General features: G+C 41.1%; 1 protein-coding gene across 5 annotated transcripts in view; it reads right to left on the minus strand.

Moving 5' to 3' along the window:
* PHF11 (PHD finger protein 11) overlaps window positions 1-15,806 on the minus strand; it is a 33,525-nt gene that overhangs the window by 9,875 nt on the left and 7,844 nt on the right. For all 5 annotated transcript variants that reach the window (XM_035297870.3, XM_035297866.3, XM_017971375.3 and 2 more), the window contains 3 exons: window positions 9,149-9,256; window positions 4,002-4,135; window positions 780-826 (listed from right to left, as the gene is read on the minus strand). Coding sequence is in view for 4 of the 5 variants with exons in the window: in XM_035297866.3 (XP_035153757.1) it covers window positions 780-826; window positions 4,002-4,135; window positions 9,149-9,256 (289 nt within the window). In the remaining variant the exon portion in view is untranslated. The remainder of the gene's footprint in view (window positions 1-779; window positions 827-4,001; window positions 4,136-9,148; window positions 9,257-15,806) is intronic.

Raw genomic sequence — 15,806 nt, forward strand, 5'->3', positions numbered from 1 at the left:
TCTCTGAGCAGAGGGTTAATTGAACAGAAAAATGAACAAATTGGGTCATAGGAAAACAAACAAAATTGGCAAAAAGATATGAGAATGCATTCATAAGTGAAGATATCCAAAGGAAAACAGACTAATAAAGATAAAGATGTTTAATAGATGACGTTTGCAAGGATTTGAGTAAGTGTGTACTGCTGGTGCTTTTTTCCCTGTCAATAAACACTGATTTAAAGCAGTATTTGTAATACCATTTCCTGCTAAATTAAAAGGGTAATGACTGAAAAATGATGGTAGAGGTGCTGTTTGGAGAGTGTTGTTTATCACCAATTAATGCAGTTGGCATGATGCAATACTAAGTCTTTTCCAAAGTGGCCCCAACTCCAGTTCACAGGGAACATTTCAGATTTAGTGCTGCTAAGACACTGCTGTTCCACGCCAGTCCGCCTTAATTAGAACTGCTAACCATACACCCTTAAGGAATTTTCACTCAGAGAAGGTGCAGCACTTTTTAAATTCTTACGGAAGAGAAGCAGTCCCAAAAGTCAAAGCTTTTTCTCATGTCTTAGTTTGGTTCTGTGAGTGTAGTGAGAATGAAAGATCCAGTTTCAAAGAGAATAGGTCTTGTTCATAAAAAATTAGTCAGTTATATCATATAGTACACAAAGCAGTCAATTTTCTATATATGTAAACATTAATATTTTAATGCAGTGAGACTAGTATAGACTATTCCTTATGTTACCTAAATGTTTACCTTTCTTTAAAACCCACAGTGCTAAATTTTAGAAACTTACCACTTTGAGTGATGATCGGGAATTGAGCATGTTGTTGGCAAAACAGTCTGAAATATTTAATTTCAAAGAATTGTAAAATATTTTTATTTACAGTTTTCAAGTATCATACCTATTTTTGTGATTAAAAATGTACTAAACTATTTTTCATGATGGCAGCACACTAAAGTTTTTTTTTTTAAGCTGTTTAAACCTGTGTAAAGTTAGTGACCCACACTGAGTGCAGATGGAGGCTCAGTTAGATGTCTTTATGTCCTCAGGGTCTTAGGAAGATGATTATGTTCTTTCAAGGAATAAATGCTGATGAAGTATTACAAACAATACTAGTTCATATACAGTGGTCAGTGGGATTTTTACTGTATAAAGATACCTAAAGATCCACAATCTGACTATACAAGATTCTGCTGGTTTTGAACAACAAACAGCACAAAATTGCATGCATTAATTTGAGGAAAAAGCAGTTTTCAATGAAAACAGGTATCTACCCCAGATCTTAGATTTTGCCTACAAAGGGCCTAGAACTGATTGGTATCTTCCAAGAGAAAGCAGCAGCAGAGCAGGCTACGATGAAGAAATGAAGTGAATCATTTTATAGAGCTGCTCAGGCCAGTTTCTTTCTAATCTTTCCTCCTCCTCAGCACCCAGCTTCATTTCCCTTCCTCTCCAGATGGTGTTGACTCTCAGGAAGCAGTGGCCTCCTCGCCTAGGGGAATGCCTTTTCTTTCCATCTTACACCAGTTCCCACCTCTTCCATGCAGTCTTCCCAGCAACACCCAAAGTTAATCTTCTCCCACTTTGGATTCTGGTTTCTCTAAGCACTTTCACTTGCCAAGTACTTCTATTTTTTTCAAACAGTGTTGAAAATATTAGGATGAACCCCATGCCCCTATCCATTCCCAGTGTCAACAATTAACTAAGTCAAGCTTTTTTTTTTTTTTTTTTTTTTTTTGCTGAGATGGAGTCTGACTCAGTCACCAGGCTGGAGTGCAGTGGCCTGATCTCGGCTCACTGCAATCTCCGCCTCCCAGGTTCAAGCGATTTTCCTGCCTCAGTCTCTTGAGGAAGCTGGGACTATAGGCGCACACCACCATGCCTGGCTAATTTTTTGCATTTTTAGTAGAGATGGGGTTTTACCATGTTGGCCAGGATGGTCTTGATCTCCTGACCTCGTGATCTGCCCACCTTGGCCTCCCAAAGTGCTGGGGTTACAGGCGTTAACCACTGTGCCCAGCCCTAAGCTCCTTCATGTAAACGCCCTCCTGCTCTCGTTATTCCATGTGCTTCTGTTTGCATTGACCTTTCTTCTGGCCTTCCCACCAGGTGATAACTTCTCTGAGGTTCGATCTATATTTTATTCCACTTTGTATTTCATAGCACCTAGAAAGGTGCCTTGTGTATGCTAGGCATGAAGGTTTAAATTCAGTTTAAAATGCATAGAAATTCACCTGTTCCTTGATAAAACAATGCAAGAAGACTATTTTATTGAGTCCCTAATTATTAGTTCTTCTAATGGGTGTGATCGGATACAGCCGGGACTTCCTTCCTTTTTGTTTGCTCTTATGTTTAAGGTCATTATAAAGGTCATATTAAAATGAGCTCTTTGGGAAGGTAAATAATAAAAATGAGACTCAGTATAACCATCTGTGAGTGTCTTAGCAAATCAAATATAAAAAGAAGGTGCAGTGCAAAATTTACACATTTACACATTTCTTTCCATGTCCGATTAGCAACAAAATACTTATGGAACTTGCTCAGAATCAGATTTAAAATTATTTAGCAAGCTTCTTTCAATGGTAGGCTTGTCCTCTTGGTTTAGAATATATAGCTCCCATACCTGAAGACAACATGGTGGCGAAGAGCAAGGACTCGGAAGTCCTGTAGCCCAGCTCTGCCACTGACCAGCTGTGTGACCTGGGGACAAGTCACTGAGTGTCCCAAGGTCCCAGTTTCCTCCTCTGGAAAATGGAGATAATAGTATCTACCTCAGTTGATTGTTCTGAGGATTAAATGAGTTAACATTTGTAAAGCACTTAGAACTATGCCTGGCACAAAGTAAGTGGTTATTAAATAAACAAAATAGTGCCTGGAACACTATGGGAAAAATTGGGAATATATGCCCACTGGCAGGCAAAAGATCAGCCTCTGAATGAAATTTTTAAAAATCTTAAAAAATATAACGTAGCTTACAAAAATATTTGAAAAAAAATCATGCTTTCCTAACACTGATCTCATTATTCAAGATATTATGATTAAAATAATATATTTCATTGAAATTTAAAATTCAAGTGGAATCTAAGCACGTGCCCCTAAGAAGTGAGAAATGTCAGTCTGGCTCTTCAACTTCAGACCCTCTTTTTATTCCATTTCATAGCTTTAAGAGGGCTAAAACTCTTTCCAAGATAGTTTGCTCCATCACCTTTGTATGACATATCTTAGGCTACATCTACCAACCAAAAAGAGTGATGCCATCGAACACTATCTGAATCCATTCACTTACCAACTGGATTACTGATTTCTTCTGACCCAATTATACACTTATTTAACTGAACGAAATCTTTTCTCAGAAGGAAGACCAAGGATAAAGCAAATATAATTCCACTGGACTTGAAGTCTGCCTTATTGGGTCCAAATTAATATTAAAGAATTGTTGGAAGAAATGGACAAAAATTTAAAACCCAAAGGCAATATAAACAGGATGTTTCTTTAAGGACTTAATGATCAATTAGTGTATTTGCTACATCATTTCTTTATTGCATTTACTAGTTATTTTTAGGCAAGATGATGCTGGTGACAAGTAGCTATCAACTGGTATGATGGTAGAAAATTACATTTATTCCACACACAAGATAGAGGGATAAGCCGGTGAACCTGTGGCTATAGAAGTATGGCCCTTTTCCTGTTTGCAGAAAAGAACAGGTTTGAATGCCATCCCTACCACCATGACAATGCTTTCTATCAGGAAGAAGAGGGTTCAGGGAAATTTCTCTTTTTTAGAAAACCAAAACCAACCCTCCCCCCTGCTCCCCCGCCCACCAAACAAACTTTGTTTTCTTCCTGTGATGTTTATGTTGTGAAGTCATGTACCCCTGGGCATCCCCCAAACTGGCTATGTTCTCATTTGAAAACCATTTACATAAAATTAGTTTTAAAAGTCTCCTTGTCTTAATCCAACCATTCCTTATCCCAGTCCCCCAAAGGTGGTTTTAAAAATGTTTTATTAAATACTTATAAATTCCTCGAGCTCCATCAGACTTTGGAACTGCATGGTCCTTCTTGGCACAGAAAAAGTGGTAATTCTTGTTACAGGCTTTTAAATCACATCCCACGGTGGCTCCTCTTTTACGACAAAATGTGCATTTCTACAGAAGAATAGATTTTACTAAGTACTTGTTATTTGTTAAAATTCAAAGATATCATTAAATGTTATTTAAGTTCCAGGAGCCCTGCATTTTATCCTGGGCATCATCAGCAAGATTCCATCCTGTTACACCAGGGAGAGTACTTAACATTTGGCTGTTCATTTGGGAATTTCAGCAAAACCTCAGCTAACCGGAATGCTTAGACAGACAGTTTTGTAATGATCTGATTAAAAGCAGAAAATGTTTTTTGTTTAAAAAAAACAACCAAAACTCTCATTTGAAAAGGATTTTCAAAAAAGCAGAGCTGGCAAATTAGGGACACTGAGACAGGCAAGAGTAGCCACCAGCTGTGCCACTAAGAGTGGTGTGATTTCTCTTTCAGACTCAGACCCTTCCCCGGGTGATAATATCTGTCTTACAAAGTTGCTCTTGAGAATAATGTGAGATAAAGCAAGGGAAACCTCCTTGGAATCTAGGTAGTAGGGCCAAATATTTTTTAAAATGCTACAACTTGGAGTATTAACAGTTTTTTCTTAGTTCAATTTATTTGATACCCAGCTTATATTTATCTGGTATTTTATATGTGAGAGTGGTGTCATGATGGCTAGGCAGTGTGTGGCCACAGCAGCCTGTTTGAGGGGAATCCAGCCAGGACCAAGGCTGATCTGTGTCACACTCTGGCTGAATGACACGGGGGCATGCTGAAACTGCCTTACAAAACAGGAGGTCACTCATGCCCAGGATCGGCACAAGCAAGCACAGAAGCAGTTAAAGGAAATTCAAATATAGGCAAGAAATTAGGTTATAAAGGTGGAATTTCAAATCAGAGATTACAAGGATAATCATTTAATTTGGGAGGAGGGTAACTGGCTGTGTATATAGAAAAAAATAAAGTTAAATCCCTCTCAAAATATACTCCTGAATATAAGTTGCACATGGATTAAAGACCTAACTAGATAATGTTAAACAAAAAACACTTAAAGATTAGGAAATAAAGGAGAAAGAGAAAAGCATGGCATGGAGGCAAGGAAGGCTGTCTAAGGCAGGAAGAAAACCCAGAAGTCACAAATGAAAACTTTGACAGGCTGGGTGTGGTGGCCCATGCCTGTAATCCTAGTACTTCAGGAGGCTGAAGCAGGAGGATTGCTTGAGCCCAGGAGTTCAAGACAAGCCTGGGTAATACAGTGAGACCTCATCTCTAAAAAAAAAAAAAATTAAAATTGGCCGGGCATACTGACACACTTAGTCCTGTAGTCCCAGCTATTTGAGAGGCTGAAGCCAGAAGATGCCGTGGGCCCAGGAAATCAAGACTGCAGTGAGCGGTGACTGCACCACTGCACTCCAGCCTGGGTGACAGAGGGAGAATTGGTTTCCAAAAAAAATGACCGCCTACTATACAAACATTTTAAACTTCCATTTTTATAGTGAGAGCATTAAACTATTTAAGACAAGGAAAAGATTGAAAGAAAAATGTTTGCAGCATATTAGATAAAGTACTAAGATTCTTATAACCTGCAGAAAAATGGTAACTGGCAAATTACAGAAGAAAAAATACAGGTGGCTAATAAACATTTATTCATTTAAAAATACATGAGTATACAGATGGCCAGTGCTGTTGGAGCAGCGAGGTGGGCACGGGAAAGTCTCAGGGATGATCACAGGGGTAAGTAAGGGCTAGATCATGTGGGGCTTACATGCCAGAGTAAGGAGTTGGGTTTTATCTTTGTGCAAGGGGAACATAACCTGATTAACATTTTTGAAAGATCATTCAGGCTGCTGGGCTGCTGCTGGGTGGAGAACTATGAGCTGGGATAGGGATGGCAGGAGAGACAGTAGAGCAAGTATCAGTACTCACTCAGAGAACAAGATCAGTGACTTCACTATGGTGGATTACTGACATTGAATGAAGTGGGCAGATGGATGCAAGATGCATCTAGGCGTTAATGCCCATGGGCTTGATGTTGGGCTGGGAGGTTGATGAGGAAAAGAGAGTCCTTAGACTTCTGGCGTGGGCAAATGGATAATGACAGTGCTGGGATGAAGAATGGGATGAAGAATGAGCAGATTTAGATGGAGAGAGAGAGAGTGTGTGTGTGTGTGTGTGTGTGTAAGGACTGTGTACTTTTTCAGCCACTTTACTCTGACATATTATTGTGGTCATCTGAATCCTAGGTAGGAGCCTGCTTGCTGAGAGCCCTTGCTGCTTGCCCTTAAGGCACTTGCCCAGCTGTACTGAAACCACCACAGCACTGGCCTGTCCCTCCCATGGGTGTGTGCCGTGTATCTGCCCACATATTCCAAGGGTTCCATAAATGCTGTGAGTGGGTAACTATTACCTGAGTTGACTTTTCTCTCTTCCGTCCTTTATCCTCCACTTCCAACCCATCCCAAAGCCTTCCCAGTAGGGAAGTCTGCATTCCAAGGTCTGCAGAATCCCTCAGGTACTTGCTTCCCTCCAAATATTAGTGACTCCAGTCAACTGTCCTCATTTCTTAGCCTGTGTCTTTTCATATCTGGATGACCACTACAATTTCACAGAGCTTTCTTTAACTCAATTTCTCCCCACTCAAATCCAGTTAGTGAAGAGCAACAAAAATATTTCACTTGAGATTTGTCTGCTACTTTCTAATCAGAGAGGCTCCCTGTTCACCCATCTCATCACACCTGAAATCCTAGGGATGCAGCACTGTCAGCAGTAATGATGTCAGTGGCCAGTCTTGCCAAGTATTAATTAGTATAGCATAGATATTGAGAGCAGGATCCACATACTTTTTTTTTTTTTTTTTAAATTTGAGTCTCCCTCTGTTGCCCAGGCTGGAGTACAGTGGCGTGATTATAGCTCACCACAGCCTCAACTTTCCAGGCTGAACAATCCTCCCACCTCAGCCTCCCAAGTAGCTGCAGCTACAGGTATATGCCACTGTGCTGAGCTAATTATTTTTCTTTTTTGGTAAAGACAGGGTCCCACTATGTTGGTCTCAAACTCCTGGGCTCAAGCTATCCTTCTGCGTTGGCTTCCCAAAGTGCTGGGATTACAGGCATGCACCACCATGCCCAGCCCACACACACTCCATTTTTATGACTTGCTTCAGGGCTTCCTACAGTATTGTGTACACGGCCTAAGAGAGCATAATTTTCAGAATTGCATCAGGACTGTTCCCTTTCACTCTAAACTTTCCATTTCTTCAATTTACAAAATGGGCACAATTTTACCTATAGCTGGGAGTTCACCTAGAGCAATATATGCAACATACCTAATGGAGGATGCTACTGATGTCGATGCCTTGCAGGCCTAAATAAATGTTTTTCCCCAGGCATTAACCTTGTGGTTGTAGTAAGTGCGAGGTGATCACACTTGCTGTCCTGCTTGTTAAGATATGCAGAGTCCTTGAGAGGAAGTTGCTGCAGTAAGCCCTGTGGGATGACTTATCAGCATTTTTTCCTTCCTAGATAGCCCCTTATGACCCATGGGGAGCTGACCTCGCTCCCAGTGTAGACCCTGATTTGTTATGGACACACCCAGCAGCTGGTGCAGAAAGAGGGGAGCATCCTAATTAAACTTTCAGAAGGGCTTTTATTCCATGTGTAGGGATGACCTTTCTCTCACTGGATATGAATAAGAAAGCTTGATGCTCCAGTTGCTGCCTGTGGCCACTCTATAACCAAAAGGAGACCAGCTGATTTGGGGGACAGGAGACCAGAGAAGAAGAACCTGAGCCCCTAATGACATTTCAAGCCACTGAATAAATCAACTTGGAAAGCAGATGTTTTCTCTGATCGAGTGAAAAAATAAGTATCTTCTTTGTAAAAGTCCGTTTCGGCCGGGCGCGGTGGCTAATGCCTGTAATCCCAGCACTTTGGGAGGCTGAGGCGGGTGGATCACGAGGTCAAGAGATCGAGACCATCCTGGTCAACATGGTGAAACCCCGTCTCTTCTAAAAATACAAAAAAATTAGCTGGGCATGGTGGCGTGTGCCTGTAATCCCGACTACTCAGGAGGCTGAGGCAGGAGAATTGCCTGAACCCGAAAGGCGGAGGTTGCGGTGAGCTGAGATCGTGCCATTGCACTCCAGCCTGGGTAACGAGCAAAACTCCGTCTCAAAAAAAAAAAAAAAAAAAAAGTCCCGTGGCCGTGCTTGGTGGCTCATGCCTGTAATCCCAGCACTTTGGGAGGCCGAGGCGGGTGGATCACGAGATCAAGACCATCTTGGTCAACATGGTGAAACCCCGTCTCTACTAAAATTTTTGTATTTCGTAAAAATACAAAAAATTAGCTGGGCATGGTGGCGCGTGCCTGTAATCCCAGCTACTTAGGAGGCTGAGGCAGGAGAATTGCCTGAACTCAGGAGGCGGAGGTTGCGGTGAGCCGAGATCGCGCCATTGCACTCCAGCCCGGGTAACAAGAGCGAAACTCCGTCTCAAAAAAAAAAAAAAAAAAAAAGTCCGTTTCTTCTACTTTCTTACTTTCTACTTACTTTCTTCTACCTACAGCAAAAGCATTCTAACTCAGATCTACTTTATTGGTAAAGTATATGGTAGTTTATTTTAAAATATTAAATGTTGGCCGGGTGTGGTAACTCACCTGTAATCCCATCACTCTGGGAAGCCAAGGCAAGTGGATCACCTGAGGTCAGGAGTTCGAGACCAGCTTGGCCAACATGGTGAAACCCCGTCTCTACTAAAAATACAAAAGTTAGCTAGGCATGGTGCCCCATGCCTGTAATCCCAGCTCCTCGAGAGGCTGAGGCAGGAGAATCACTTGAACCCAGGAGGCGGAGGTTGCAGTAAGCTAAGATTGCATCACTGTACTCTAGCCTGGTCAACAAGAGTAAAACTCGGTCTCAAAAAAATTCAATGTTAGGTTGAATCGAGCTTTCCAATATAGGTCCTACTTCTTTCAGCTCTCCAACATGGTTCTCTATCCCTGGTTTATCAGTCAAATAGACTTCCTTTGGAATGCCTCCCCTGAGGGTCTGTTCATCTAGTATATGAAATAACATCATTTACACTTACCAACTTCCTTCCTCTCTGGATTTCTTTCTTTACCGATTCCACATCAAAATTTCTATCAAGATTAAGTGGATCATGATCCTCACATTCCACAAGTCCTGAAGAATACAGCTGCAGATTGGAAAAAAAAATCCAGAGTAGGCACAAAGTAATATTGGAAGTGACATGTCAGAAAATCATACCAAAAGTAGAAAATCAAACCAGGAGCGGAAAATGGACTGGGGGTAAAACAGTGGCAACTTTGGGGGTGGATGAGCAAACCATAAGCGATCCCACACTGGGAATGACTCTAGTTTCCATGCATGTTTTATACTCTGGAATCCTGACCTCTAATAACTCATTGGACCTGGGTAGAACCCTGATGCCAAGGTAGGTCAATCTGATCCCCTATCCTAAAAGTGTAGAATGGGCTTCAAGCAATAGCTGAAGTCATGTGGTCAGAACAAGTTAGTCTGCAAAGAAAGAAAAACAAGGGCTAGAAAGAGGACATTCTAGGTTCCCAATGGCTTTCTACCTCTGTTTCTTACACCGACCTGCATGCCTGCCTTTAGGAAACATGAAAAGCCCCCAAAACCTTATTACAAACCCCCTTTTATGTGTAGGTAGCTTAAGTCTTTATGTGCTACTTGAAACCAGAAGAATCCAAATCTTCTGAATTGAAGATCAGTGTTTCACGTATCATACTCAAATAACAAACAGGCATGAAAAACATAAGAGTAAATTTTGGTGACATTGGCATAGGCAAAGATCTTATAAAAAGCAGAAACCACAAAGAAAAATTACGTTGGATTCCATCAAAATAAAAATTGTCTTTGAAAGACATTGCTAAGAAAACAAAAAGGCAAGCCAGAGACTGGGAGAAATTATTCACAATACATTATTTCTGCCAAAGACTTGTATCCAGAGGGATTGCTGTCAAGATGGCTGAATAGGAACAGCCCCAGTCTGCAGTACCCAGCAAGATTGATGCAGAAGGTGAGTGATTTCTGCATTTCCAACTGAGGTACCCGGTTCATCTCATTGGGACTGGTCGGACAGTAGGTGCAGCCTACAGAGGGTGAGCCAAAGCAGGATAGGGTGGTGCCTCACCCAGGAAATGCAAGGGGTCATGGAACTCCCTTTCCTAGCCAAGAGAAGCCATTAGGGACTGCACCATGACAAACAGTGCACTCTGGCCCAGATACTGTGCTTTTCCCACGGTCTTCACAACCCACAGACAAGGAGGTTCCCTCCTGTGCCTACGACACCAAGACCCTGGGTTTCAAGCACAAAACTGGGTGGCCATTTGGGTGATACTGAGCTAGTTTCAGGAGTTTTTTGTTTGTTTTTTGAGATGGAGTCTTGCTCTGTCACCCACGCTGGAGTACAATGGCATGATCTCTGCTCACCGCAACCTCCATCTCCTGGGTTCAAGCAGTTCTGCTGCCTCAGCCTCCAGAGTAGCTGGGATTACAGGCATGCACCACCATGCCCAGCTAATTTTTTTTTTTTTTTTTGTATTTTTAGTAGAGATGGGGTTTTACCATGTTGGCCAGGCTGGTCTTGAACTGCTGACCTTGTGATCTGCCTATCTTGGCCTCCCAAAGTGCTGGGATTATAGGCATAAGCCACTGCACCCAGCCAGTTTTTTTTTCCTACCTCAGTGGTGCCTGGAACGCCAGCTAAATAGAACTGTTCACTCCCCCAGAAAGGGAGCAGAAGCCAGGGAGCCAAGTGGTCTGGCTTGGTGGGTCCCACCCCCACGGAGCCCAGCAAGCTAAGATCCACTGGCTTGAAATTCTTGCTAGGAGCACAGCAGTCTGAGCTTGACCTGGGAGGCTTGAGCTTGGTGAGGGGAGAGGCATCCGCCATTGCTGAAGCTTAAGTATGCGGTTTTACCCTCACAGTGTAAACAAAGCCTCCTAGAAGATCAAACTGGGTGGAACCCACTGCAGCTCAGCAAGGCCGCTATGGCCTGACTGCCTCCTCTCTGGGCAGAGCATCTCAAAAAAAAAAAAAAAAAAAAAAAAAAAAAAGGCAAAAAGGCAGCAGTCCCAGTCAGGGGCTTATAGATGAAACCCCCATCTCCCTGGGGCAGAGCACCTGGGGGAAGGGGCAGCTATGGGCATAGCTTCAGCAGACTTAACTGTCCCACCCTGGTGGCTCTGAAAAGAGCAGCGGATCTCCCAGCACAGCACTTGAGCTCTGCTAAGGGTCAGACTGCTTCCTCAAGTGGGTCCCTGACCCCTCTGATTGGGAGATAACTCCCAGTAGGGGCCAACAGACACCTCATACAGGAGAGCTCTGGCTGGCATCTGGTGGGTGCCCCTATGAGACGAAGCTTCCAGAGGAAGGAACAAGCAGCAATCTTTGCTATTCTGCAGCCTCTGCTGGTGATACTCAGGCAAACAGGGTCTGGAGTGGACCCCCAGCAAACTCCAGCAGACCTGCAGCAGAGGGGCCTGTTAGAAGGAAAACTAACAAAAGGAATAGCATCAACATCAACAAAAAGGACATTCACACAAAAACCCCATCCAAAGGTCACTAACCTCAAAGACCAATGTAGATAAATCCATGAAGAGGAGGAAAAACCAGCTCAGAAAGACTGAAAATTCCAAAACCCAGAACACCTTTTCTCCTCCAAAAGATCATAACTCCTCACGAGCAAGGGAACAAAACTGGATAGAGAGTTTGACAAACTGATGGAAGTAGGATTCAGGTGGGTAATAACAAACTTCTCCAAGCTAAAGGAGCATGTGCTAACCCAATTCAAGAAAGCTAAGAACATTGAAAAAAGGTTAGATGAATTGCTAACTAGAATAACCAGTTTAGAGAAAAACATAAATGACCTGATAGAGCTGAAAAACACAGCACAAGGACTTCATGAAGCATACACAAGTATCAATAGCTGAATCCATCAAGTAGAAGAAAGGATATCAGAGATTGAAGATCAACTCAATGAAATAAAGCAAGAAGATGAGATTAGAGAAAAAACGAATAAAAAGGAAAGAACAAAGTCTCCAAGAAATAGGGGACTATGTGAAAAGACCAAATCTACATTTGATTGGTGTACCTGAGAGTGACGGGAAGAATGGAATCAAGTTGGAAGACACTCTTCAGAATATTATCCAGGAGAACTTCCCCAACCTAGCAAGACACACCAACATTCAAATTCAAGAAATACATAGAACACCAAAAAGATACTCCTTGAGAAGAGCAACCCCAAGACACATAATCATCAGATTTACCAAGGTTGAAATGAAGGAAAAACTGTTAAGGGCAGCCAGAGAAAAACGGGTTACACACTAAGGGAAGCCCATGAGACAAACAGTGGATCTCTCTGCAGAAACCCTATAAGCCAGAAGAGAGTGAGGGCCAATATTCAACATTCTTAAAGAATTTTCAACCCAGAATTTCATATCCAGCCAAACAAATACAAATCAGATCCCACAGAAATACAAACTACCATCATAGAATACTATAAACACCTTTACGCAAATAAACTAGAAAATCAAGAAGAAATTGATAAGTTTCATAAGTTAAGGGAAAATAAAATCCTTTACACACAAGCAAACACTGAGAGATTTTGTCACCACTAGGCCTGCCTTACAAGAGCTCCTGAAGGAAGCACTGAACATGGAATGGAACAACTGGTACCAGCCACTGCAAAAACGTACCAAATTGTGAAGACCATCAACACTATGAAGAAACTTTATCAACTAATGGGCAAAATAACCAGCTAGCATCATAATGACATGATCAAATTCACACATAAAATATTAACCTTAAAAGTAAATGGGCTAAAGGCCCCAGTAAAGACACAGACTGGCAACTTGGATAGAGTCAAGACCCATCATCAGTGTGCTGTATTCAGGAGACCCATCTCACATGCAAAGACACACATAGGCTCAAAATAAAGGGATGGAGGAATATTTACCAAGCAAATGGAAAGAAAGAAAAAAGGCAAGGTTTGCAATCCTAATCTCTGATAAAACGGACTTTAAACCAACAAAGATCAAAAGAGACAAATATGGGTATTACATAAAGGGATCAGCGTGACAAGAAGAGCTAACTATCCTAAATATATATGCACCCAATACAGGAGCACCCGGATTCATAAAGCAAGTTCTTAGAGACCTACAGAGAGACTTAGACTCCCACACAATAATAGTGGGAGATGTTAACACCCCACTGTCAATATTAGACAGATCAATGAGACAGAAAATTAACAAGGATATTCAGGACTTGAACTTGGCTCTGGACCAAGAGGACCTAATAGACATCTACAGAACTCTCCACCCCAAATCAGCAGAATATACATTCTTCTCAGTACCACATCACACTTATTCTAAAACTGACCACATAATTGGAAATAAAATATGCCTCAGCAAATGCAAAAGAACGAAATCATAACAGACTCTCAGACCACAGTGCAATCAAATTAGAACTCTGGATTAAGAAACACTCAAAACCACAAAACTACATGGAAACTGAACTACCTGCTCCTGAATGAGTGCTGGGTAAATACTGAATTGAAGTCAGAAATAAAGAAGTTCTTTGAACCCAATGAGAACAAAGACACAATGTATCAGAATCTCTGGGACACATTTAAAGCCTATCTAGAGGGAACTTTACAGCACTAAGTGCTTACAAGAGAAAGCAGGAAAGATCTAAAATTGACACCCAAACATCACAATTAAAAAAACTAGAGAAGCAAGAACAAACAAATTCAAAAGCTAGCAGAAGAGAAGAAATAACTAAGAGCAGAACTGAAGGAGACAGAGACACAAAAAACCCTTCCAAAAAAAAAAAAAAAAATGAATCCAGGAGCTGGTTTTTCAAAAAGATCAACAAAATAGATAGGTAGCTAGACTAATAAAGAATAAGAGAGAGAAGAATCAAATAAATGCAATAAAAAATGATAAAGGGGATATCACCACTGATCCCACAGAAATACAAACTACCATCAGAGAATACTATGAACACCTCTATGCAAATAAACTAGAAAATCAAGAAGAAATGGATTAATTCTTGGTCACAGACACCCCCTCCCCAAGACTAAATCAGGAAGAAGTTGAATCGTGAATAGACAATAACAAGTTCTGAAACTGAGGCAGCAATTAATAGCCTACTAACCAAAAAAGTTCAGGACCAGACGGAGTCACAGCTGAATTCTACCAGAGGTACAAAGAGGAGCTGATACCATTCCTTCTAAAACTATTCCAAACAATAGAAAAAGAGGAAACCCTCCCTAATTCATTTTATGAGGCAAGCATCATCCTGATACCAAAACCTGGCAGAGACACAACAAAAAAGAAAAATTTCAGGCCAATATCCCTGATGAACATCATCGATACACAAATCCTCAATAAAATACTGGAAAACTGAATACAGCAGACATCAAAAAGCGTATCCTCCAATATCAAGTCAGCTTTATCACCAGAATACAAGACTTGTTCAACATATGCAAATCAATAAATGTAATCCATCACATCAACAGAACCAATGACAAAAACCACATGATTATCTCAATAGATGCAGAAAAGGCCTTCAATAAAACTCAACACCCCTTCATGCTAAAAATTCTCAATAAACTATGAATTGATGGAACGTATCTAAAAATAATAAGAGCTATTTCTGAAAAACCGACAGCCAATATCATACTGAATGGGCAAAAACCAGAAGCATTCCCTTTGAAAACTGGCACAAGACAAGGATGCCCTCTCTCACCATTCCTATTCAACATAGTATTGAAAGTTCTGACCAGGGCAATCAGACAAGAGAAAGAAACAAAGGCTATTCAAATAGGAAAAAAGGAAGTCAAATTGTCTCTGTTTGCAGATGACATGACTGTATATTTAGAAAACCCCATCATCTCAGCTCCAAATCTCCTGAAGCTGATAAGCAACTTCAGCAAAGTTTCAGGATACAAAATCAATGTGCAAAACTCACGAACATTCCTATTCACGAACAATAGATAAACAGAGAGCCAAATCATGAGTGAACTTCCATTCACTATTGCTACAAAGAGAATTAAATATCTAAGAATACAACTTATAAGGGATGTGAAGGACCTCTTCAAGGAGAACTACAAGCCACTGCTCAAAGAAATAAGAAAGGACACAAACAAATGGAAAAAGATTCCATGCTCATGGATAGGAAGAATCAACATTGTGAAAATGGCCACACCACCCAAAGTAATTCATAGATTCAGTGCTATCCCCATCAAGCTACCATTGACTTTCTTCACAGAATTAGAAAAAAACTACTTTAAATTTCACATGGAACCAAAAAGAAGCCTGCACAGCCAAGACAATCCTAAGCAAAATGAACAAAGCTGAATGCATCATGCTACATGACTTCAAACTATACTACAAGGCTACAATAACCAAAACAGCAGGATACTGGTACCAAAACATATATAGATCAATGGAACAGAACAGAGGCCTCAGAAATAACACCACACATCTACAACCATCTGATCTTTGACAAACCTGACAAAAACAAGCAATAGGGAAATGATTCCCTATTTAATAAATGTTGTTGGCAAAACTGTCTAGCCATATGCAGAAAACCCCTTCCTTACACCTTACAAAAATTAACTCAAGATGGATTAAAGACTTAAATGTAAGAATAAAATAATAAACACCCTAGAAGAAAACCTAAGCAATATTATTCAGGA

The sequence above is a fragment of the Callithrix jacchus genome, chromosome 1 (genome assembly GCF_049354715.1).
Source record: "Callithrix jacchus isolate 240 chromosome 1, calJac240_pri, whole genome shotgun sequence".
NCBI lineage: Eukaryota > Metazoa > Chordata > Mammalia > Primates > Cebidae > Callithrix > Callithrix jacchus.